Consider the following 26,584-nt stretch of genomic DNA (forward strand, 5'->3'; position numbering starts at 1 on the left):
TATTATTACTTTTCACCTACTTTTATTACTATTCATTACTTTTTACCTACTTTTTATTACTATTCATTACTTTATTATTACTTTTCACCTACTTTTTATTACTATTCACAACTCTCCTCAACACTTCTCAACACCCAAACCCACCAGATTAAAGCCTCAAACAACCATAGAAAATATAATAATTTTATTAATGTGGGAGAGGGGCTACCATGCGTCAAAAACTCATAACTATACCCAATGCTTACATCTAAACACGGGATCAGAACAGTAAGTTGCTTTTTTTATATAGAAAAAGCACTTCAAAGATTACCAAATTCAGTCTACTTAGTTTTAATGTGGAAAATTGACATAAATACTGACTTCCCCAAATTCAGTCTACTTAGTTTTAATGTGGAAAATTGACATAAATACTGACTTCCATGACACCAATCTATTCAACATAGCAAGACAAAATTTGAATCAAATCAGGGACGGCTGCCATTCAAGTGTTTCACCTGCAAACATTGGAATGATATCTCCAAATGAAAAGGAGAAAGACTCTGGTACCTTCCATGGAGTCCTGATCATTTTTATTTTTGATGTGTTTCTTGGAAGCCCATAGAAGTCTGGTCCATTGAAGCTTGTAAATGCCTCTAGCTTGTCGAGTGCACCTGCCTGAAAGATGCAATTGACAAGTTTCATGCAAGTCATTCCATGAACGATAAATATTGCTTAGTGTGTAGCCATGAAAACCTTATCTCATGTTATTTGATCAATCACACACAACAATCAGTATATCATACACTAATTCACCAAAATTAATATCCAAAATACAGCTCATGCATTTCAGACGTTGAACACATCAAAGTCTGGAACAAAGAAAAACAATGAAGAAATAAGCATGAATCAAATAAGAAAGGCCAGATCAATTTCAATAAATACATACTTCCTTCACTTTTTTTTATTAAAAGCAAAAGTTTGGGAAAAAACTAATAATAATCAAAACTCTTTTTCTTCTAAAAGACTATATTTCATTTGGCCAGATGTGTGCTATTGAAAACGTCTCTTATAGCTCCTTAACCCTAATCAATATGAGATAGTGGTAGCATCCATACACACACAGGGATATTTTTATGTTGAATCATAGATTTGTATTGCGTGCACTTATGAGCTTAAATGAAACAGGTCACAATTGGGCTCAACCAATTGTGACCTGTGCTCACTAAAACTGGATGAGCTAAGCCATACAGGAGCTCAATATGAATGTTGGAAGCCCGAATTGAGCTCTCCAATACAATCCAAGCTCATGTAAAACAATATGAACTACATATATTAACACCAAAAGCAGTTCATTTTTGTCTCATCACATTCCCCTTTACTTACTGGGTTAGAACTATTATTTTTTATATGATAAGAATTTATTGATATGAAAAAAGACTATTACCCAGTACACAAGAAATCTGCTTAACTGGGAAAAGAGAAAAGTGCTAGAAAATCTTGAGAAGAAGAAACAAAGCAAGCTACATTGTTTGATACATTTTCCAATGAACAGGGTACTAAACAAGAAAGACTTGAGGTCTAACAACAACCTTTGACATTATCATTTCTCTCTCCAAATACTCCAAAATGATTAGAATCCTGATGTTATCAGGGTAATCTTCCTTAAAGTCACTGTCCAAGTGAAGTTCTTACACTTGGGGAGCCTTATTCATCCAAATATGCTTCCTAGATTTTCACATTAGGTGGAAGGGAGAAGTTCAAGCCCTTTATAATGATTCCAATGGGCTCCAAATTGTAACCTTGACTAAACCTTTTGGAGTATAGGCCCAGATGTGGCCTAGGCTTTTCTTGCTATTACAAATGGTAGAAGACAATCTCAACATGTGAGATTTGAGCCATAAGGGCAGAGATTGTAATACCCCAAATTGTGCCACCTATGATGGAATGCCAAACAAAGAACATCAGAGGGGATTTAAGGGGGAGAGATTGTAATCCCCGAATTATGTATAGGAAGTGGTGAATAGGATCCCACAGTGCTTGGTAGGGAGAACTTCAAGCCCTTTACAATTGATTCCAAGGGGGCTCCAATTTTAACATAGACTAGTCCTTTTGACGTATAAGCACAAACGTGGCTTGAGTCTTCCTTGGTTTGTAACAAAGGGCCCCAACATGAGGGCACCACACATTTATAAAATGACTACTTCAAAGTTCAAACACTCCTTTCCTAGATGAACCCCAAACCATTTTATCCACACCATTATGTCCCACCCTACTCACATACAATCAATCAAAGAATGATATGCATCTCAGTCAATCATTGACCTCCCAAACAAAATTGACAAACCACTGAAAAGAATCATGTAAGGGTTGATAATGACCCACCACATAAGCAACCTTAGAGTGAAGGGTTTTAAATAACTCTAACCTTAGGGTGAAGGATTCTCAATAACTTGGGAAGGCACCTTTCAAAAATTGGTCACCACACCAAACATCATGCCAAGAGCAGATCCTAGACCTGTCACCCATAATAAATCTAGGAAAGTAGGATAAGTTCCCCAATCCCCAATGATGTTTTTTCCAAAGACCAAAATAGTAAGATTCATTCACCTCATGGGAACACCAGTCACTACCCAAGCTTCCATACTTGGTGTCCACTAGAACCCTCCAAGGGCTATCTTTCATATGCAGAACACTATAGCCACGCCCCCATCAAAGCTTGATTAAAGAGAAACTTATTTCTAACTTCCAAAACACCTTCAATCGTTGAACATTCCTTGGTCCACTTCAAAAGATGCAGCTTAGGCTCCTCCCCCATACTTCTCCTCAATGCAGCTTCTCCGTTTGGTTGGAAACTCCCTCAGGTAATGGGAAAAGTGACGTATAATAGCTAGCAAGTAGATCATGTATTCTTGATCAATGTGCATCTACTGCCTAAGACAAATACAACCTCTTCATATCCACCAATCAATGCTTCATCTTCTCTATATTATCAAACCAAACAGTTTTAGCTTCAAAGGGAGCTCCAAGGCAGGACCAAGATAAGTCATGGGTAAGCTAGAAATCCTACACAAGAATTTCCACCATACTAACCACATTCTCAACCCTACCAATTGGAAGCAAATCCAACTTAGCCAAGTTAATCTTCAAACTAGAGACGGCTTCAAAGCAAAGGAATAAGCAATGCAAGTAATGGTGATAGCCTTTGTTTGCCTCACAAAATACCAAGGTATCATTCTCTGAACAAAAGATGAGAGATATTGAGCCCTACAGTCTACTCCATTCCTGGAATCCACAAAAAGGCCATAAATAAGCGTTACCTTCCTCAACTTCTCTTTGTCAAACAAAGATCTATTCTCTTCAATTGTTTCAAGGCCCTTTAACTCTTCAAAAAGAAGATTCTTATTTTTCCCAACATCACCAAACTACTCATTCCAAACTTGTAGGCCATCTTTTAAGGCCATAACTTTACACGCCAAAATATAACTTTGAGTACGTTGAAAATAGTAAGACCCCTATCATTGCTTCACTTTTTTCACAAAGCCTTAGAACTTTAAGCCACAAATTTTCAAAATGTAAATATTGTCTACCAACTTAAATATGCCTACAATCAAAAGAATGGGGAAATGATCAGAAACCAACCAATTCTGAAAAAGTGATTCAGTCTAGACCAAGAAGGAATTTCTCAACAATTCAACCATGTAAAAGCTCCTCCCACCATCAGCATATCAATTAGGTTCTACTCAAATATGGTAACTGAAAACTCCATCATGAGTTGACACAAGTATGCTTCACCCAAGTTTTCACTAGGAAAGTACCTACATTAAAATCTGCCCCAACACACGAATGCCAATTCCACCAACTCATAAGACCGGCTAGTTCATGCCATTCTCATATTATCACAAACAGGACCCATGCACCCACTCAAGCTTATCCTTTACATTCCAAAAAGAGCATGCCATGTTATTGAATATGAAGAAACTAGGCAATGCCCAAGTACACAGGAAGTATACAAAGTGAGACACCTAGTTACATTCTAGTGGGCTATAAAGAAAGTAGAAACTCATGAACATTCCCGCCCTTTAGAACAATAGCAGAAAACCATTGAAATAGAGAGAATACAAAAAAATTCCAGATTGCCCCCACTCCACGCTCCTTATCATTAAAGCACTGCTCATTCCTTTCCGACCACAAACACCACATTAAGTACAAAGGTATCATCCGCCACACTACTGCCTGTTGAGCACTGTTGTGAGATCTATTCCAGCATGCAAGTACCTCCACCACACTCCTAGGCATAACCCAGCTTAGCCCAGCTCTACTAAAGATTCCGGCCGATAACTCCCCAGCCACCTCATAATGTAAAAGCAGGTGATCTATCGATTCCCCACTCTTTTTGAACATATAGCACCACTTCATTACAACCATAACTCACTTTCTAAGGTTATCAATCGTTAAAATCTTCCCATGAGCGGCTGTCCAAATAAAGAAAGCAACTTTAGAAGGTACTAACACCTTCCATTTACTCTTCCACAAAAAGAAAGTAGACTGTTGTATTGTCAAGGCCTTATAAAAAGATTTAACAGTAAACTTTTTATTCCCCATGTGAGTCCACAACATACGGTCACCCCCATTGACGCCTAGATTTACTGAATACAAATAACTGTAAAAATCTACCAGCTCTTCAAGTTCCCAATCCTGAGCATTTCTTGTAAAAGTGATATTCCAAGTTACCGTCCCAGTGGCACGACATAATATTTCTGAAATTGATGCCAGCTGGTATCCAGCCAAGTTAAATACTGCTGGAAATATGGTACAAAGAGAACTCTCCCCACTGCATGCATCTAACGAAAAAGGGGTTCGTGCTCCATCACCGACCTCAAACTTTAGATGTTTTTCAAAAGCATCCCATCCCTTTCTTATGAACTTCCACAGGCTTACTCCACATGACCCCCTACCCTATAAAGAACACCATTCCCCCCACGCAATGGACTTTTGATCAATGACCTCCCTCCACAACGAGTTCCCTTCCAATTAGTATCTCCACAACCACTTCCCTAATAATGCCTTGTTAAACACACTCAAATTTTGCACCCCTAACCCCCCATTAGCAATCGGCTAGGTCACCATTTGCCAACTCACAAGGTGAAATTTGAATTCCTCCCCCAAGCCCCCCCATGGGAAGGCTCTAAAAAACTTCTCTATCCGGTTTGCCACCTTCCCGTTAAAGGGAACAGGGAAAGATAGTAGGTGGGGAGATTGGACAGTGTGCTTTTAATGAGAGTTAATCTTCCCCCTTTTGATAGGTATAACCACTTCCAACCCGATAACCTTTTCTCAATCTTCTCTACTACTCCATCCCAAATGCTCATTGCTTTATAAGGTGCTCCCAAGGGAAGCCCTATGTATTTTAAAGGGAGGGACGCAATTTTACAACCCAATAGCTGCGCTAAAGAGGCTATATTGCTCACGTCCCCCACCGGGACCAACTCCAACTTCTCCAAGTTCACCTTGAGCTCCGATACAGCTTCAAAACACAACAACAATTCCCTTAGGGTTCGAATCTGGCCACTAGCTGCAACACAAAGAATGAGGGTATCATCAGCAAAAAGTAAATGAAAAATGGGGCTAACATTACTGTTGCTACCCACTGAGAAACCGGCGAGAAAGCCCCCCCTTACGGCAGCCTCCACCATGCAACTCAAAGCCTCCATCACAATAACAAACAGGAAAGAGAAGAACGGGTCTCCTTGTCTCAACACCCTAGAAGACTGGAAAAAGCCACATGATCTTCCATTCACTAGAACTGAAAACCGAGCTATTGATACACAATGCTTGATCCATTCACACCACTTATCTCCAAAACCACATCTTCTAAGCATATAGAAAAGAAAATCTCAGCTCAAATGGTCATAAGTTTTTTCCATGTCTAGCTTGCAAAGGACCCCCGGAATGCCTTCTCTTAACCGACTGTCCAAACACTCATTTGCTATCAAGACTAAGTCTAGAATTTGCCAACCCCAAACGAAAGCATTTTGAGGTTTGGATATGAGACTATCCATCACCACGCTCATGCGCTTAGCTAACACCTTAGAGATGATTTTGTAAATCTCACCTACCAAACTGATAGGCCGGAAATCTTTCAAGTCATTGGCACCCACTATCTTCGGAATGAGAGCAATGAATGTAGCATTTAGTGACTTTTCAAACTTATCACTAGTATGAAAATCATGAAAAATCTTCATTACTTCCTCCTTTACTATATCCCAACATTCTTGAAAGAAAGCCATGGAAAAACCATCCGGTCCTGGGGCAGTCTTTACACATACCTTTCACCACAAAATATGCCTCCTCTTCCTCGAGCGGCCTCTCCAACCATCCTGCTACCTCCGAACCCAGCTGTTCAAAACTTAAACCATCAAATTTGGGGCGCTAACCTACTTTTTCAGCAAGGAGTTCCTCATAATACTGCACTGTGTGGTCTTGAATTTCTTCAGTAGAATGCAGCACTTGTGAGCCGGAATGGAGGATTTCAATAGCGTTGTTGCGTCTATCTGAATTGGCCACCTTGTGAAAGAACGTGGTGCACTTGTCCCCCTCCTTCAACCAAAGCGCCCTAGATTTTTGCCTCCAAGATATCTCTTCCATCAACAAAACTTTCTCAATTTCAGTCACAACCACATTCTTCCTTGACAAAGAAGCCCCATTAACATCCCCTTCCTCCAATGCATGCAACTCTTCCCATAGGATATTTTTCTGCACTTCTGTATGTCTAAAAACTTCTATATTCCACTTTTTTACATCAATCTTAAGAGCTTTAACTGTACCCGCCACAATGAAGCTAGGAGTACCATCAAAAGAGTAGCCATCCCACCAAGCCCTTACCTTGTCCACAAATCCTTCAACTTCCAGCCACATATTCTCAAATTTGAATGAATGCCTACCCCCATGAATGCCACCACAATCAAGCAAAATTGGGAAATGATCAAAACACATCCATGGCAACCTTTTCTAACATAGATCCAGGAAACGCGTCTCCCAAGAAGAAGAGACTAAAAATCTATCCAGTCGGGACCCACCTCAATAGTTGGACCAAGTAGGGGCCTTGCAACGGCAAGTCCACAAGATTCAAATCAAATATCAACTCTGAAAAAGCTTCCATTGCGCCTGTCGACGTGGATGCCCCCTCCCTTTCACTAGGGAACCTAACTATATTAAAATCTCCACAAAAGACCCAAGGTAAGTCCCAAACAGCATGTAAACCCACCAGTTCCTCCCACAACAAACTTCTCTCTCTATCCGCATTGGGCCCATACAAGTTCGCTCGAGCCCACGTCCACCCATCCTCTATATTCTTGAAAGATACTGCCACTAAAAACATCCCGATACATTCCTCTACCATCTCCACCACTCGCTTATCCCACAATACCAACACACCTCCTGAAGCCCCTGATGAAGCTAAGTAACACCACCCCCACAAAGGAGCAACTCCACAAATTACGAATTGTGTCTGTCAATGCTACACAACTTGGTCTCTTGAAGGCAAACCATGTCCACCTTCCAAATATGGAGAAGAGATCTAATGCGAAGGGGCGCTTATTCACATCATTGATCCCCCTTACATTCCACGAAATGATTTTAGGCATTAAGAAAAGACGCTGGCCCCCTTCCCTTCACCCTCTCCCTCCCCATACTTCCTTCCTTATTATAATAGTTAATAGAACTCTTGAGGTGTTTCAACTCCCGGTCTTGCTTCACAGCTGATTTCAAAACTGTAGTTCTCCCTGCCTCTATCGCAATTAGAAGAGCCTTGAACTGATCTTCAAACCCAGGACACGAAATCCCCACACATTCATGAAGTTTCTCAACTTCTTTTCACACCCAGTCTGAGGAAAATCTGAACACCAGCTTTGGAGATAGAGTACATAGCGAGATAGGGCTATCCATTGACAGCATGATACGTCTCCACTTGCCTTATTTTCTGTTATGAGTTGTATATATTTACTTCCTTATTTAGATAGCAGACTTTCCATACTTAGACAGATTAATGACAGCATGATACGTCTCCACTTGCCTTATTTTCTGTTATGAGTTGTATATATTTACTTCCTTATTTAGATAGCAGACTTTCCATACTTAGACAGATTTTGTACATAGTCATAGTTTCCTTTCTTGTAAATAGATTTAATTCCTGTAATTTAGCCTTGATTTCAGCCTTGTATCTTGCACACTTGTGCCTATATAATGAAAGGAAACCCTCACTCAGGAGGTATTGAATCATCTTGACATCCATATCTCCCTCAGCCCCGCTAGTCTCAATATCCCTCAACTCAACCTCCTTCATGCCTGCTAATGTCCCAATGTCCCCCTCTGGCCCCCTTTCTAATTCTAGCAACCACATTTCCTTATTGATGTCCCCCTCCACTTCAGACTTATTCACCTCCCCTTCCTCTAGCTCAACCTCCCCTTCTCGTGCTTCGAAAATGCCCTCAGATGCTTCCTGTGCTTCAAAGATGACCATCGGTGTCGTTTGTGCATATGCCAACAACCCATGGTGAGAGATAGGCTTGCCACTTGGTTCCGTAACTTCCTCCAAGAGAAATAGTGAAACCAAGTTAATGGTTTATGCCTCTTTACCTATGCCGAACTCACAGAACCCCTGTGTTGGCATCGACGAAGCCCCAGCAACCTCCATTGCACGTTTCTGTGCAGAGTCCGAGAGCCTTAAACCAGTTTTGTTGTCGTGGATGAATCGAGAGCTATCTTCATGCTCTATTGTGAGCACCACCGGCACCGTGCCGTCCTCTGAGGGCGGCGAAGTCACCTGAGGCCTCGCCGACGATGATGGCTTAGGCCCGCAGACCGATGGGCCTGGGTCTTCAGATGAGCCACGGATCTCTATATCTGCCGTGCCCTTTCCACAGATAGGCCATGCCTCATTTTCAGCCACTGGGCCCTTTCCCTTCCCCATTAATTCCGGCCCATTTGGCTTGTCCTAGCCCTAGCCCGTTTCACTCAAGCCCACCTCCAATACCTTCTGTTTCAAAACACACCGTTTCAGCCACTACATTTTAAAACTCAACTCTCCCATCTGCTTTTCGATATCGATCAAAGTCTCCAACCAGTTTTCCTCATTCGGGCCAACATCTCCTCTACCATCCTCTTCACCATATTGCACCCCTTCCGAAAGAGTTCCCGTCTCTAGCCTGAACAGACCTGCCACCTCTAGCTTTTTTGTGTCTCAAGGCCCCTCAATCCGACCTTGGAGTGCCTCCCTATACGACGGAAGTGGCATAGTACGTAGCGGTGGAGTGGGCTTCCATACTTGGTTGTCTCTGTTCTTTCCTCCCAAACCAGAGGAAGCTCCAGAGATCTCCTTCAACATATCCCCAAAAGTCCTCCACCCTACCCCATCCCTTCCTTCTGGAATCACTAGCATTCCACACCTCTTCACTTGACCGAACTTCGATATGGAAAAGAACCTCCCATAGAAGTTGCTCTGCCACTGCACCACCAACACCTGGGCCCCATTTCTTTTCGTTCTAAAGAACTCAGATGAGCCCCCATTTACTACACCTTCTTTCACCATGTTTGTCAGCCATCCCAACAAGTCTTGATCCATGGAGATTTATTTCACAGCACGGCAGCTACTTTCCGTGATTCTCCACCACCTATCATTGACCTTCTTAAACTCAAAACATTTTCGTTCGATGATAACGTTTCTAATTGACTCCATCTCAATACCACAACAAGGATATGAAAAGAAAAGATAAAAATGCACTGGGGAAAAAATTTTTAAGTATAGAAAAGGGATTCTGAGACACACTAAGATGTCCTAAACTTCAATATGGGTAAAGGTAAACCAATGGATCATCTCCGGTGAGAAGCGCCAGAGATGAGTGAGAGGGAACAAAGAGTTGTATGGAGAGAAAACATTGATAGGGCTTTTTTTTTTTTTTTTATAGGGAGATAGAGAGCATTGTGTTAAGAACATAAACCTATTTCCACTATCTTACTATCCCACATCATCAAGATACCACCCAAGGCCACATCATCATCCAAGTAACACCAATCCACATTTTGGCCACTTCAAATATTGTGAACAATACTTTTTTGATTGAGACGTTTTCAGTTTCCCAAAGAGAACAAACTAAATCAGCTTTCTGATCTACAAGCATGTTTCCAACATGAAGGCGCTTATACTTGTCATTAAACCCCCTGACATTCCACCATAACATCTTGAGATTCATGAATAAATAAAAGGGCACTTCCCCTTAACTCTACCATGGCTAGAGTTACAATTACTCATAATTACTGGAGCATATCAGCATTTTTAACTCCTTAGGCCTCTAAAAACTGGTTTAGGAGTAGAGGCCAATTCCTTTGACTTTCTACTAGCTTCAATGGCTACAAATAAAGCCCAAAGTTCCTTTTCAAGCCTTCCCATGAAATACCAACAATGTGGAAACTTTCGGATTTTCTGTAAGACCCATTCAGAAGTTCTTAATAGCCCACTCTCTAGGGGAAGACACATTGTTACTGGCTCAGAATACAATGGTTCCTCCCAAATGCCTATAAATATCGAAAGAGTCTTACAAGGCCATAGTTTCCTGCCCTAATGCAGAGCCCAATGCACAGCTATCAATAGGATCAAATCACATGCCTACCCCCTGCTTGGATCGATCCACAATCCCTCCCATTACCTACAAACATCGAAAGAGTGTCTAATTACAAGGGCATACTACCCTGCCCTGCTGGAAACCACAATACACAGCTATCAATTGGAAATCATAAGCCTTCCCCCTGCTCAGACTATCCACAGCGTATCAATTTCCTTCATGATAGTAAGAATTATGACATAACCTTGACACAAAATTGAAATTTTATATCATGCATGCTAAATTACAAATTACATTCCCCATTATTGTAACAAGGTTTAAACATTTTGCAAGTTAGCTTATAGCATGATAGTACATCATTTCTTGTTAAAAGTTAGGTTTTAAGGCTCCAAAGAATGTAAACCCACCCACTCTCCTGTTTCTAAAAGCCATCCCTCACCAATTAATCAAGTCAGATGGGCTAAGCACAAAACTTCTATTCAGATAGTTGGAAGTTCAAAAATCCATAGAGCATCAATGACAACGGTTAAACTAGTGCCGAACATGTGGAAGATATATGCTGAGGTTTGAGATCAAGTTCAGGTCTTTTCACATCATGATCGGACTAACAAGGGAGAGGAAAAGAATTTACAAAATTCATAGGAAGAACTAGCAACAACTAGAAATTTGCAGTAGATATACAAAATTCTAAAGTTACCTCATCAAAGACTTTGGCATATAGTGATAGGGCAACAGGGGCGTTGTATATACCAGCACATCCACAAGAACATTCTTTTCTTTGTCTCTCATGTGGAGCACTATCAGTTCCAAGGAAAAATCTTTTACTTCCACTGGTCACAGCTGCAACAATAGCCTGTCCTAAACGAGAAACAAATGAATGAGTTCATGTAACATAGTCAGAAGGAGAGTCTCTTTCTGAAACCATCATTATAAATTTCTACTATGTGAATAGTTTGTAACTAAATCATAGAAACCAAAAAATAATAGCTCAAAAATTAATTACCAGGGGATTCTAACCTTAGCAGCTACTGTCAAACAAAGACAACTAAAATTGCTTTCCCAAAAACTACTTCATGTGTTAGATGCTATTTCGACATTAAAACATATTTACAACATCAGGTCAGCGCCATCAAGCATGTCAAACATAAGGACCAATCTGACTGCGATTTTACAAAGATAATGGGCATACTTTATAAGGCCATATATAGTTTGTGTGTTTGGCTCATAAAAGAAAAGGAAAGTTCATGCTTTTGAGAAACAAATTATAAGCCAAGAAATTAGATAGCACATATGGACTTATAAAAAAAAATATTGAATGGCACATGTGGTAAGAGTGAGAACCAATTGTTGCTCTAGGAAAAATGGAGATTTTTTATGTAACGTACTGTGGATCTCTCTTTTGAGTACTGGAAGGCAGTAATTATGTGGCTGCAATCCTCCTTGAAAGAGAGAATTTCGATTGAGAAGAAGATGCTGTGGAGTAACAGTGGCGGCTACAGATCCTGAAAGTTAAATCAAGGCAGAAAGCATAAATCTGGAAAAGGAATAAAAATGAAAGTAACAAAAGAAAAGACAACTGCCAAAGAGTCAATAATGAAAGTGATTAAGGATACCTTCTTTGCAGGACTCAACAAACCTAACAGCATCCTTTGTTGTGATATGTTCCATCACTACCCTCAGCTGTGGAAGTCTCTGAACTAACGGTTGTAGAACAGTTTCAATGAAGACTTTCTCTCGATCAAATACATCAACATCAGGGTTTGTAACTTCCCCATGAACCTGCAAGAGGAAAAGCACAACCATATAAAGAAGTTAACATATAAACCAACATCATCTAAAGGTAGGAAAGCATCACAACATAACTACGTTGCAGTGTTTTAGTTAAAAATCCATTTGGATTTGGCCTAGTTGATGTAATGCTCTGAGCAAGCTTACCCATTCATGATTGGAAGAAGCTCAAACTTTTACATAGAATGTAATTTAGGCCAGTAAAGTGTGATGATGCCTTTCAATCTTGGACAATTGTACATGAGTGTTTTTTCAATGTGTCAAGGAATTATCAACCTCCCACAAAATTCTACAAACCACAAGACTGGTGTGACTTAAGACTTCTACACTATTGTCAGATAACAATTTTTCTTTGTCTGCTAAAGATGTGCATGACATCTAGACAAGGATAATTTTGGAGGTCCCCAAACCTATTCCGGAAGTTGAAATAAAGATGAGACAGCCCTCGTTTGAGATGGTTTTCACTTCAACCATAAGAAGATTGCCCGATCGGCGGCTCCTTTGCAATATACCATGGTTTTGAAATTCCTACGTAAGCGGCCATCATTGGATCATATTCATTGTTTCATCAAGCATAGATGGGTCTTATAGAACCAGCCTGTGGTAGAAGGTATGCGTTCTCCATCATCGATTATGGTTAGAATGATTTCTGAGGAGGATTATTACACTGCTTTGGCTCATGATTTTTTTTTTTTTTTTACATTGATGGGGTGCCCTATCATATTTTTCAATGGGCGCCATTATATGATGAGCAAAAAGAGCCAACCTTGGTTCTTGTTTGGATGTTTCTTCCTGGCCTACCCCCCAATTTCTACCACACTTCAATGCTTAAGATTTTTGGCAGAGGATTCGGACGATTTTTGAAGCAGGACAATGCAACAGCCAGTGTCTCTAGGCCGGAGGGAGCCCGAATCTACATTGAGATGGATTTATCCAAGCTTGTGCAACGTGGTTTTTGGATCGGCTCCCTAGGAGATCCTAATAGTCGTTATCAAGAGGTCATTTTTTAAACCCAACCAGCTTTTTGCAAATGACTATCATGTTCAAGGGCATTCGGTCCATACCTGCCCTCGGAGAGGATCCAAAGAGTCCGGAATGGAGCATGAGGTAGTGAAAAAGCCACGTGATAAAAAGAACTAGCGCCAGGTTAACAAAACAAACAACGCTTCTATGGAAGAGAATGTGAGGGAGGACAGGAAGAAGAGACAAGAACTCAAACTGAAACAAATTTGCAAATCTCAGGCCAGTTCTTATCTTCAAAGGATATTCTCTATGCAAATATGTTGGGAAGTGTCGTGGGAGCTAAGGGATTTAATGCAGGAAGTAGTTTGGAGAACAATTTGCAGGAAGCCCCTATGAACAGGATAGTAATGGAAAATGAATGTTCCATGAAGGAAGATGTGGCTTATCAGTGGCTGGAGGATTCACTCAACTCCCCTCGAAGTGCTTTGAAACTGGTTGATGAATTAATGGAGTACGAACTTGGGGTGGTGGATCAGCAAGTGGTAGATGAAATGTTCGAGGCAAAGAAAAATAACACCCCTAATGTGGAGTTGGTTACCTTTGATACTGAAAATCATGAGGATGTAGAAGAAGACTCATAGAAGAGGTACAAATCTGATCCAAAATTGTCCCGATCGGTCCAAGATTTGTTAGAACAAGAGTGGAGGAATGATGGGGTGACTCGATGTGTCACCACTAGGTCCAAGAAAAAATGAGTTTAATGATGATTGACATACTCATTGGAATGTTCGGGTGTTACTTACATCTTCAAGTCATTTACGTAGAATTATGATTCAAAGAAAGCCCAGGGTGGTGACGATTTTGGAAACTTTCCTAGAGGAAAACAAGATGCGACGGTTGTCTCAAATTTTGAGGATTCCTCGCTTCTGCTCCAATGCTCAAGAGGGTGGCAAAGTTTGATTTTTCTGGGATTCGGATTTTCAGTTTGATCTGGTGTTGGAGTCGAAACAGTCTTTATCAGACTGGTTTTCTTCTAGAAATATAAAAGTTTTCGTTTCTTTTGTCTATCTGAGTTGTTTTCAGCAGCAAAGGTGAGGTCTGTGGGATGAGCTGTTGGCTTTGAATCTGGGGAATCATCCTTGGTTTTTTTCTAGGGACTTTAACATTATTAGACAGAATGCTGAGAAAATTGGTGGGGTATGCCATTCAAATTCTGCGAAGCGGGGATTTAACCAGTTTATTGAAGATGGAGGCCTTTTTGGAGCCCCCTTTTGATGGCTCTAAATATTCGTGGTGCAATAGTCAACAGGGAAGAAGACGCATTTGGGCGAGATTAGATCAAGTTTTGATTAATGGGCAGTTGCTCCAGCAGTTTCAGGGGGTCAAACTCACTTATATGGCTCGCACTTCATTTGACCATAGCCATATGTTGATTAATCTGTTCCGCCCTAATCCTTTGCATGAACCAAAACAGTTCTGTTTCCAATGCATGTGGACCTCTCATGAGGGTTTTCTTGAGCTAGTTAAAAATGTTTGGGATGAAGAAGCCACAGGTTGCGTGTTGGTAAGGTTGGTGATTGGGTTGAAGAAGCTTAAGCAGGCCTTAAAAGAGTGGAATGTTGCTACCTTTAGTCAAGTTGAGAGGGAACTGACCAATATGGAAGATCAGATTATTAATTTTGAGCACGAAGTGGCAGATCAATTCAGTCAGGATGCGGAGTCAAAGCTTTTGGAGGCAAAGGCAAAGCATCAAGTTTGGCTGAATAGGGAAGAGGTTCTATGGAAACAGTGATCTCGTGTCAAATGGTTGGCGGAAGAGGATGCAAATACCAGATTCCATGCAGGCTCTTCAAAAAAGACGGAGAAATTCCATTATTAAAATGTAGTTGGAAGATGGAACGGTTTTAGATTCCTTTGAAGTGGTGCATGAAGGTGCCATTGTTTATTTCAAGGATCTCTTGACCAAGAGAGTGACGCAAAAAAACAACTCAATGCTAGAGTTTATTCCAACTTTGATTACGAAGGCGGACAATATGGCTGTTTGCGAGCCCCCCAGTTTGGATGAGGTCCATGTAGCTTTGATGTCTATGCCAGAAGACAGTAGTCCAGGCCTGGATGGCTTCCCGGCGGGTTTCTTTAAAGCGGTTTGGGATATTATACAGAGGGATCTTTGGCAGGCTACTACATAATGTTTTGAGGGAGTTTCTTTGCCGACCTTCTATGGGGCCACAAATCTAGTTCTTATTCCAAAACATGAGGAATCATATAGGTTCTCAAAATTTAGACCGATTAGTCTATGTTGTGTGGCTTATAAAAACTTTTCCAAAATCATAGTTAATCAGTTGGCTCCTCTATTGGCAAAAGTGATTTCACCAAACCAATCGGCTTTCCTAAGTGATAGGAGTACTTTTTAAAACATCTCCATTGCTCATGAAATGGTTTCCGGTATCAATAAGGTGTGGAGCGGTAACGTGATGTATAAGATTGACATAGATAAGGCCTACGATCGAGTGGATTGGAGTTATCTCCGAGATATGTTGCTGAGATTTGGTTTCTCTCCCAGATGGTGCAATCTCATTAATAATTGTATCTCATCTCCTTCTTTCTCAGTGATGCTTAATGGCATTCCTAAAGGTTTCTTCAAGGCATCTAGAGGCCTTCGCTAGGGAGACCCCCTCTCCCATTTGCTCTTCATCTTATCGGAAGACTTCCTTTCTCGGCTGCTGGACAAACAGTTTGTAGAAGGTAAAATAATTTTTATAGTGGCCCAATTGTCCAAAGCTTTCCCATTTACTTTATGCAGATGATCTCTTAATTTTCGCCAATGGGTGTAATTGGGAAATTTAGTGAAGACTTCAAGAATTTATGAGGCGATTTCGGGCCAGCAGATCAATGTCGACAAATCAGCCTCATATTTTTCAAAGTCGATGGTTTTTTCTCGCAAATAGAGTCAGCTGCAGGTAATAGGTTTCATAGAGGGTTCTTACCCTTGCACTTATCTGGGAATTCCTCTCCACTCAGGGAGGGTGACAGCCAAGCTTTTTGATCCGTTGCTAGATAAAATACGGAAGAAACTGGCAGGTTGGAAGCAGAATTATCTTTCAGCGGGAGGCAGAATTATTATATTAAAACATGTCCTCAATAGCATTTCTATCCATCTACTTTCGGTTCTAAGAGCCCCAGCTGCAGTTCTTTGTGACATCCAACGAATTTTTTCGGAGTTCCTTTGGGTGTCCAAAGGTGGCAAGAAGAAGAAGGCTTGGATTTCTTGGCGTCAAGTGTGTTCTCCAGAGGTGGAGGGAGGTTTGGGCCTTAAGACTTTTATCGGAGGTATAGACATCTTTGCTTATGAAATTTTTTTGGAACCTTATTGTTGGTGAATCCTTTTGGGCAAGGTTCTTCAAGGCCCGGTATAGAGATATTGTTGTGCCTTATGCACAGGGCCATAGTTCTTATTTTTGGCGAAATGTTGTGAAAGTCATGCCTACAGTTGTCCGAAATGGGCTGTGGAAGATCAAAAGTGGTGAGGTTAATTTCTAGTTTGATCCGTGGTTGTCGACAGGTACATTGGCGATTCAAGTGACAAGCATTCAAAATCCTCTTGTTCAGGTTCGAGATGTATTGCATTTGGAAGGCTAGGATATCAATTTGCTCTCTCAACTAGTGGGCGAGGAGACAAAGCTTATGATTTTAAGATCTAACATCCAACTTCGCACAAGGAAAGATCTATTTCTTTGGACACTAAACCAAGACAAGAAGTTCACCACAAAGAGCATTTGGCAAGAAGTTAGATTTAAAATGCCAAGATTACCTTGGACAAAATGGACATGGTATCGTGGTCTTCCAAAAAAGATATCCTTTGTGGCCTGCCGTTTATGGAATCTTGCTTTACCAACAGATGAAAACGTAATGAAATTAGGCATTCCATTGGCATCTCAGTGTGCTTGCTGTGAACAAATGAGGAAGATTGAATCGGCAGAAATATCTTTGCATTTGGTGATGTTGCAGAATATGTGTGGAGCTCTTTTTCGATATGGTTGGCCGTTGGCATCTCAGTGTGCTTGCTGTGAACAAATGAGGAAGATTGAATCGGCAGAAATATCTTTGCGTTTGGTGATGTTGCAGAATATGTGTGGAGCTCTTTTTCGATATGGTTGAATATTCTGTACATGAAAGGGCAAAGATTATTTGATAGGATAGCCTTATGTTGGTCATGGGCCAAAGGTACTACACAGGTTGGGATCATTCGGGGGATCCTCCCCTCCATTATTATATGGGCTTTGTGGAAATGGTGATGTCAGGCTCATATGGAGGATATCATGATGTCGATGGAGCAACTTACTGGTTCAGTTCTTACTCAAGTTCATGTTTACTTTTCGAAACCATGTAAGGGCATGTCGAGTTCCTCCAAGGATCAGGACATTTTAAGGAGCTTGAGATGTTCAATTGTCCCACCTTGCCTCAATAAGCCAAGTGCCTATGCTTGGTGCCCACCCCCGATTGGTCACTTGAAGCTCAATGTTGATGGTTGTGCACTTAGCAACCCGGGGCCATCTGGAGATGGAGGGATAATTCGTAATTACAGGGGGAACCTGGTAGGGGGTTTTGCGAGACATTATAACACACAGTCCAACATCACTGCAGAGTTATGGGCTTTGAGAGATGGATTACAGTTTTGTTGTGCCATGGGCTTAACTGGCATTAGAGTGGAAACCAATTGCTTGGTGGTGGTCCATTGGCTTCGAATGGGGAAGTGCACTATGTGGTACCTATGGGATTACTGGGAGGAAGTGCTGCAGTTGATGGAGACTATCAAGGCTACAATTTAACATGTCTCTTGGGAGAGGAACATGGTGGCGGATTACCTAGCTAAGGAAGGGGCTCATAAAAGATGGCATTCGCTGGACTTCTCAGCTTCTTCGGGATCTAATTAGGTTGGATAGATGTTCTCTTCCACATTTGAGGCTTTGCTAGAATTGTTTATTTTTCGATTTGTAGTTTGCATTTGGAATTTTTTAGCAGTCTAGGTTTGGTTTTGGATCTGGTTTTGGTTTTTGTCCAGTAATCTCTTGTAATTTGGTTGGTTGCTTTTTAGTTTTTGATGCCTGGGTTTTGGTTTTTCTTGTTTATCTGTATCCCCCAAGCATCGGGTTGTAACCACGGTTTTCCTCCACCACAAGTGAGGGCTATCAATAAAATTGTGGTACCGTCGTCATCTTAAAAGAAATTAAAAAAAAAAAAAAAAAAAAAAAAAAAAAACATTAAGCATGTCACTTTTTTTTATCAGTAAAGAAGATTTTATTGATCATAAGGATAGGCAAGAGCCCAAGTGTAAGGATGGTCATTTTTTTTAACTTGCTAAGAATACCATGAAAAAGATAATAACATCAACCAAATCACCAATAGAAAGACCCGCAAAATTAACAACATGGACACCACTTAGAAAAGTACAGAGAAGAATAGAGTTAGCATGATGAATTTACCAACAAAGGCATATTTTGTTCAGCCATCTCCTCAAGGACGGGTAGACATTTCCCAAAAATATCCGTAACCCCATCTTGAGAATTAGTTGTAGCACCAGCAGGATAAAACTTCACAGCAAATACAACCCCACTTCTTCCTGTCAATCCAGCCAGCATTATCATGAACTTGGGATGATGGTCGAAGGGGCAATTTATTACAGTTAATAAAAGGGGAAAAAAAAAGGATAAGAAAAGAAGAGGAAGCAGCTTGCACTTAAGGAGGAAAAGTTGTTAAGAAGCAACAAGTTTAAGCTACATCTTTTTCCCAACAAAACATTCATGAAATTCTAATGTTCCAAGATTTAGTGTCTTAGAATAATAATAACTCCGCAAATAGATATATGATTTGAAGACATGCTACAATTAATATATATCAAGAATAAAGCCCAATCTCATCCACAAATGAAATGTTGACCAAAATAACTAACTAATAAGTAAACCCTATACTTTTACATTTAAGGTTTTCTCTTAAATATTTAACATTAACTCTCTCCTAAATCTATCAACCAACATTTAACAGCAGAGGCAACATCATATCAGCATCTAGAATGAGAGAATAGTTTGTAGGAATAGTTCTCATTAATTCGTAACATAGGTACAAGGTAGTATAAATAGATTACAGCAAAAGGAAAAAGGAAAGAATAAATTAAATGCTAACTTCTAAGGAAAAATCTCCTAGAATATTCACACATTTACAGCCAATATCTCCTAGAATATAGCAGAGTTGACTAGGCAGATTTTGGAAGATTTCCAACACTCCCCCTCAAGCTGGTTTGAAGATGTCTTCCATAGCCAGCTTGCTAATTAAGTTTTCAAACTGTTTCTTCGGCAGTCCCAAGTATGTTTGCTACTTGCTCAGCTGTAGAAATATAGGACAAACAAATTACCCCACTATCTATTTTCTCCTTGATTTTTGCTTGTCCACCTCCACATATTTTGTTCTATCATGAAGAACTGGATTGTGAGCAATAGCTATCGCAGCTTTATTATCACAATACAATTTCATTGTTCATGAACTAGTAACTTTCAACTCTTCCAGCAATCTTTTAATCCACAATGTTTCACAAATTCCATGAGCAACAGCCCTAAACTCAACCTCTCCACTACTCCTTGCCACCACATTTTGTTTCTTGCTGCACCATGTTATTAAATTTCCTCCAACAAATGTGCAATAGCCAGAAGTTGATCTCCTATCAGTAACACTTCCAGCCCAATCTGAATCGGTGTATATTTCCACTTATAAACTCCCATGACCTCCAAACAATAAGCCTTACCTGGAGTACCCTTTAGGTACCTTAGGATTTTGTATACAACATAAAAATGTTCGGGTTCTGGTGAGTGCATAAACTGGCTTACCACACTTGTTGCAAAGGCTATGTCAGGCCGTGTGTGAGAGAGATACAAGAGTTTCACTACCAGTCTTTGGTATTGTTCTCTATTGATTAATTCTTCAGGTTTAGCTGGTTGAAGTTTTAGATTCGGCTCTATAGGTGTTTCTGTAGCTTTACACCCTAATAGAATTGTTTCTCCAAGTAAATCAAGAATATATTTTCGTTGGGAAACAAATATACCTTTCTTTGACCTTGCAAACTCCATGCCAAGAAAATATTTCAAGTTACCTAAGTCTTTGATTTCAAACTCCTTAGCAAGAATCTTCTTTAATCTCTCAATTTCATTGTTGTCATCCCCTGTCAGAATAAAATCATCAATATAGACAATAAGTATAGCTACTTTGCCTCCACCAATGTGTCTATAGAACATAGTGTGGTCAACTTGACCTTTGTAGTAGCCATGACTCTTTATCACCTTCCCAAAGCGTTCAAACCAAGTTCCAGGAGATTGCTTGAGTCCATACAAAGACTTCCTCAATCTGCACACCTTCCCCTTGCCTTCTTTGCCTTCAAATCCTGGTGGTTGATCCATAAGAACTTCCTCCTCTAGGTCTCCATTTAAGAAGGCATTCTTCACATCTAATTGATACAAGGGCCAATTGGAGTGGACTGCTAGGGATAATAACACACAGATTGAGTTCATCTCGGCTATGGGAGCAAAAGCTTCCTGGTAGTCAATTTCATATGACTGGTGGTTGAGCCATTTGCCACAAGTCTTGCTTTGTACCTCTCTACACTACCATCAGCCTTGAATTTGACTGTAAATACCCATTTACAACCCACAGTCTTCTTCCCCTTTGGTTGATCACCAATTTCCCAAGTGTCATTAGCAATTAGTGCATTCATCTCTTCTTGAACAGCCAATCTCCATTCTGGGTGATCCAAGACTTCTTGAATGGTTCTTGGAATAAACAAATGAGAAATATTGGATGTAAAAGCCTTATGGGGTATCAGAGAGTCTATGATAGGATAGATATTTGGCAATAGGATGTATGGTGCAGGTTCTAACTCCTTTCCTAAGGGCTATAGGTAAATCTAGATCAGCAGAATTGTCAACAAAATGAGGAGTGGAAGAGTTACCTATTGTATTGGAAGGACCAACTTGTAGAGGCGATGATGATTGGCTTTGCTCCGGATTGGAAGAAGGATTTTTATTATTATGAAGATCTCTTCTTCTAGTATAAACACGAAGTTCAAATGTCTCTAGTTGTATTTCTCCCCCTGGTTGTGAATCACTTATGCCTTGTACAGGTAGACTCAGATTTCCATTATTTTCACTTGATAAATTTTCTATTTTCTAACCTTCTAAAGGAGTATGGATGTTCATGTCAATGTCAATGAAAACATTAGGAAAAAGATTAGAAGTTTGCCAAAACTAATCTTCACTCTTCTCTCTCCCCCTGAAGATAGTAATGGCTAAAGTAAGGCTGTTTTTCAAGGAAAAAAATATCCATACTGATGTGAGTTTTCTTTGTAATAGGGTTAGAACATTTGTACCCTCTCTTATTAGGAGCATATCCGAGGAAAACACATTTTTCTGCCCTAGGGTCAAGTTTGGACCGAAGATGGGTTGGTATATGAACAAAAACAGTGCACCCAAAAAACTTTTAGTTGTAAATCTGATATTACTCGACAAGTAGGGAAAGAAGCTTTAGGCAAGCTAAAGGAGTGATGTATTTCAAAACAAGAGTAGGCATCCTATTAATGAGATAATAGGCAATCAAAATAGCATCACTCCATAAATATTTAGGAACATGCATAGAAAACATTAGGGCACGTGCAACCTCTAATAAGTGACTATTTTTTCGCTTCGCAATACCATTTTGCTGTGGGGTGTTACGATGAGTAGATTGATGTTGAACACATTTTTCTGACAAAAAAGTTTCTAAACATTTGTTAAAGTATTTAGTACCATTGTCAGTTCTAAAAATACTGATTTGTGTTTGGAACTGATTTTCAACCATATAATTAAAATCCTTGAATAATTTTTCAATTTCAGATTTATCACTCATCAAATACACCCAACACAATCATGTATGATCGTCAATAAATGTCACAAACCATTTTTTTTCCAGATGCACTAGTATTTTTTAGGGATCCCAAACATCACTATGAATTAAATAAAAAGGTTTTGAAGCACGATAACTTTTTCATTGATAAGTGTTCCGATGACTCTTGGATAGATGACAAGTATCACAATGAAGAGAGTTACAATTAATAATTTTAAATAAGTTGGGAAACAAATGTTTTAGATAGAGAAAACTAGAATGTCCAAGTCTAAGATGCCAAAGCATAATTTTGTACAGGCATAGAACTAGTACTACTACTACTCAAACCCTAAGCTTGTTTAATGTAGAATAGGGTCTCATCAAAATAATGGAAAAATTTAGTTGTAAACGATTATGCGCACTCATCCAATGTAATTAGTCAGAAAGTCGGACTTTAATGAAAATTGTGTTAATTTGAATTTTGAATATGAAGGCAGCAGTATTGGTACGCAAATCGGTACACAAATTCGTTTGTACGTAACAAAACTCCAAAATAATAGAATCCATCAACCATCCTGGCACTGCCAATCATCCTCCCCGAGAGTTGGTCCTAAAATTCACAATGGGAATCAAAGAATATGACACGGCAGTTAGAATCCTTTGAGAGTTTACTAATAGACAACAAATTACAAGCAAGTTTAGGAACATGAAAGACAGATTTTAGTTCAATTTTCTCAGATATTTGGACAGAACCTGTTCCTGCAATGGATGAGAAACCTCCATTTGCAATTCTGACTTTTTTATTACTATGACAAGGGTAATAAGATTGAAAAAATTGGGAAGTACTGGTCATATGGTCAGATGCACTAGAATCAATAATCCATACTGCAAGAGTTAAGCCACAAGAGTAGGTAATAGGGGTATTACCTGTTTGGGCCAAGTAACTAGTAGGAGGACCAGACGTAGGAGTGGATTTCAGCAATTGAAGAAGATGATCCACCTGCTCAACACTTAGGAAATTAGGCTTGCTTCATTGGCTCTAAGGCTATATAGTTGCTGCCAGAGGTTCCAAATTTGCTGCTCTTCCAATTTGCAGGCTTTCCATGGAGTTTCCAGCAAGTCTCTCTAGTGTGGCGTGGTTTATTGCAATAATCACACTATACTCGAGGCTTATCTTCAAACCCCCTTTGGTTAGAATAGGAGCTGTGCAAAAATATTGAAAGAGGACAGATTTGTGCTAGTAGCACAATAACGAGCAGGGTTGGTAGCAACTAATGTAGAGCTCTCCACAGTTTCATCCTCCCTTTTTTTCATCATGACATTCCGACGACAATCTTCTCTTCGCACCTCTAAAAATACCTCTCCAAGTGGAGGTAATGGTTGTCTCCCTAGAATCCTTCTCCTAATTTAATCAAATTCATTATTAAGTCCAACCAAGAATTTAAAAATTCTAGCATTCTCCACCATCTTCTTATTATGATTGCAATCATCAGAATTTTTCCATTCATAATCAAATAAGTCTAAATCCTGCCAAAGTCCCTTAAGAACATTGAAATACCTGGTCATACTGCCTTCTCCTTTGTGAGTATTACTGATTTTCTGCTGCAATTTGTATATCTGAGAATAATTTCCAAGGTCAGAATACATCTAACATTGTCCCAGAGCTTCTTTGTAGTCAAATAGCACATATAGTTGGCACTAATTTCTTCATCCATAGCATTCACAAGCCACGCTATCACCATGGAATTTTCTACATCCCATACAGCATAGGATGGGTCAGTTTTCTCAAGCTCCTTGGTTTCACCAGTCAAGTACCCTATCTTCCCTATCCCTCGAATATACATCCTGATTGATTGTGACTATCGTAGGAAGTTAACCTCATTTAGTCGGATGTTTGTAATTTGGACAGAGTATGGTTCAAAATGGGTAGGTTTTGGTTCTGGCCTATTTTTTAATTTGGCCTCGTTTGAAGTATCAGCCATGCTAAAAGGCTTGACAGCAACAGAAGAGGGAATGGGGTTTTTTAGATGAATCAGAAACGGAACCGGCTCTTGATACCATCTAGAATGAGAGAATAGTTTGTAGGAATAATTCTCATTAATTCGTAACATAGGTACAAGGCAGTATAAATAGATTACAGCAGAAGGAAAAAGGAAAGAATAAATTAAATGCTAACTTCTAAGGAAACTAAATCTCCTAGAATATTCACACATTTACACAAAATATCTCCTAGGATACAGCAGAGTTGACTAGGCAAATTTTGGAAACTTTCCAATAGAATCATATGTTTCCAGGCAAAGAGAACTCATGAATTCAAAGTGAAGAACCAATTTTAGTACCGGATGTATTTTGAAACAGTTCAAAGTGTGAGTAAAATCATGATGACAATTTTTTTCCAATTGTTACTCGATTGAAAACTCCTCAGTTGCATATTTTAACAACACTCACTTGCAAACTTGATCTCTTCTGTGCTTGTTGTATCTGTCAAATAAAGTGTCATAAGAGGAGTGAAGTTGATATTGGCAGGCAGAGCTTTCAAGATTGATTCTCGATATGCCACAGCAGCAGCTGTGGTTGTAATGGGGGGCTTCAGATTCGGCATCACTATCGCTCTTCCAAAATGACTTGCACTATAGGTGCAATAGTTTACAAGACAAGAAAGGAACAACTCAAATTGTATTCATACTCAGGAGACTTTTGCGGCAAAAAATGGATAATGATGTGCAACGACCAAGAACAATTTGCAGTGAAATTCTTCGAATTACCTGTGACAGACAACAGCTTCAAGCATGTCCCCATCACGGAGGTGAAGATGCCAATCATCAGGTTGTGTTAGAGTAAGCTCCATCTTAGGTCCTTTGCACCTTAATTGCCTAGGCCCTTCAACCTTTCCCACCTGGAACTTCAATGCCTGTATAATAACAAACGAAAAGAAAATGAAGGCAATCAAAAATTCAAAAGCATTAAGTTTCAACTCTTTATACGGTAATTGCAATGCCTTTGTACATACTTTCGAAGGAAGGACCACACTCTTAATCATTCTATAAGCCACCACACAACCGAAAGCCTCTCTAGAAAACGGGGATTTTTTCTGCTAAAATTCAAAACTTAATATCAGAAAACAAAAATGCTACAGAGAAGCCTCTTTATATATAGCAGACTCCGCACACCCCAACGTGGAGTCCTTTTAATATATATATATATATATATATATATATATATAAAAATTAAAAATAGAAGTTCGCAAGTAGCGAAATTTTTCTGGTCTGGTAGTTAGTCTTTCTTCTTCTTCAACCGAATAGTATTTCTGGTTCTGGTCGCATTTCTTCTTCTTTCTGTAACATTTATGTTCTGATCGTATTTCTTCTTCTTTCTACTTCTTCAGCCTAATAGCATTCCGTTGGGGGTGGAACTGCACACTCCAAGACGCAAACTCAGAACTGACAAGGCATCTTGTTGAAGCCACTCATTGTACTTGATTATTTAAGCCCAATGACAAAGAAATCTGTGCAGTTGAACAACTTGGATATGCATATGCTGCCACCACCACCTCCTCCTCCTCATCCAATTCCGCCAACATCTACACCAAAACCACTACCATGTCCAGACCCTCCACCAAAACTACTACTACCCCAACATCGCCACCAAAACTACAATGTCAATCACATTTGTTATATGATTGAAAAATCAAACAGATAAAATAAACCAATCCAAATTCAAGCAAAATTAACATAAAAATGACAAAGAAATAACCCTCTCTCTCTCTCTACAGACTTATGGAAGGGAAATAAATACTCGAAAATTCACAGACCAAATACGAAATGGAAGGGAAGCTGAAGGTCGAAGGAAAAGGGAAGGGAAATATCCCACCCGCCTGGGTATTTGGTGGCTCGCCAGAACGAGATTGAGAAAGAGAAGCCTTTCCGTTGAGACCGTGGTCGGCGAGCGAGCTTTGCCTGAGAAATCTTTCCGTCGAACGGCTGAAGGAGATAGAGTGGAGGAGTTCAGTTTGCCTGAGAAGAAAGCGGAGTGAATGAGTGAGCTGTTATTCCTTCCGCGGGTGAGTATACGGAGAAGAGAAGCTGGGTTTGAAATAAGGGTAAAAATTGTAATTTCAGAATGGGGAAGTCCCGAATAGTGATTTCGAAGGCTGGGAATTTCCAGCCACTATCATTAAAAAGGAAAATATTTCTTTTATTATTATTTGGCATTCGAATGATAACTTTCAAATGCTGCCAAACGTTGTGAGTGAAGGTGAAAACTGCAGATGTTACTTGATAGCTCTTTCACAAAGTTGAAAGATAGGAATTCACGATCAATCATATCTGAGTACATCT

At 39.8% G+C, this 26,584-nt stretch overlaps 1 protein-coding gene across 5 annotated transcripts; it reads right to left on the bottom strand.

Moving 5' to 3' along the window:
• Positions 1 to 256: 256 nt before the first annotated feature.
• Positions 257 to 26,430, bottom strand: LOC122307483 (dihydroorotase, mitochondrial). Of its 5 annotated transcripts, none has more exons than XM_043120388.1 (9): positions 26,118 to 26,430; positions 25,258 to 25,341; positions 25,013 to 25,158; positions 24,696 to 24,877; positions 18,830 to 18,966; positions 12,209 to 12,374; positions 11,981 to 12,097; positions 11,293 to 11,453; positions 257 to 654 (listed from the first exon to the last, which is right to left on the bottom strand). In XM_043120388.1, exons 2-9 carry the CDS (start codon positions 25,285 to 25,287, stop codon positions 460 to 462), a joined length of 1,134 nt encoding a protein of 377 aa, XP_042976322.1. In that variant the 5' UTR covers positions 25,288 to 25,341; positions 26,118 to 26,430; the 3' UTR covers positions 257 to 459. The 5 variants fall into 5 exon arrangements, with proteins under 5 accessions (XP_042976322.1, XP_042976321.1, XP_042976320.1 ...); XM_043120387.1 differs by having other exon boundaries at positions 25,258 to 25,338; positions 26,122 to 26,429; XM_043120386.1 differs by having other exon boundaries at positions 25,258 to 25,338; positions 26,118 to 26,428.
• Positions 26,431 to 26,584: the final 154 nt, after the last annotated feature.

The sequence above is a fragment of the Carya illinoinensis genome, chromosome 4, assembly GCF_018687715.1.
Source record: "Carya illinoinensis cultivar Pawnee chromosome 4, C.illinoinensisPawnee_v1, whole genome shotgun sequence".
Classification (NCBI taxonomy): Eukaryota; Viridiplantae; Streptophyta; class Magnoliopsida; order Fagales; family Juglandaceae; genus Carya; species Carya illinoinensis.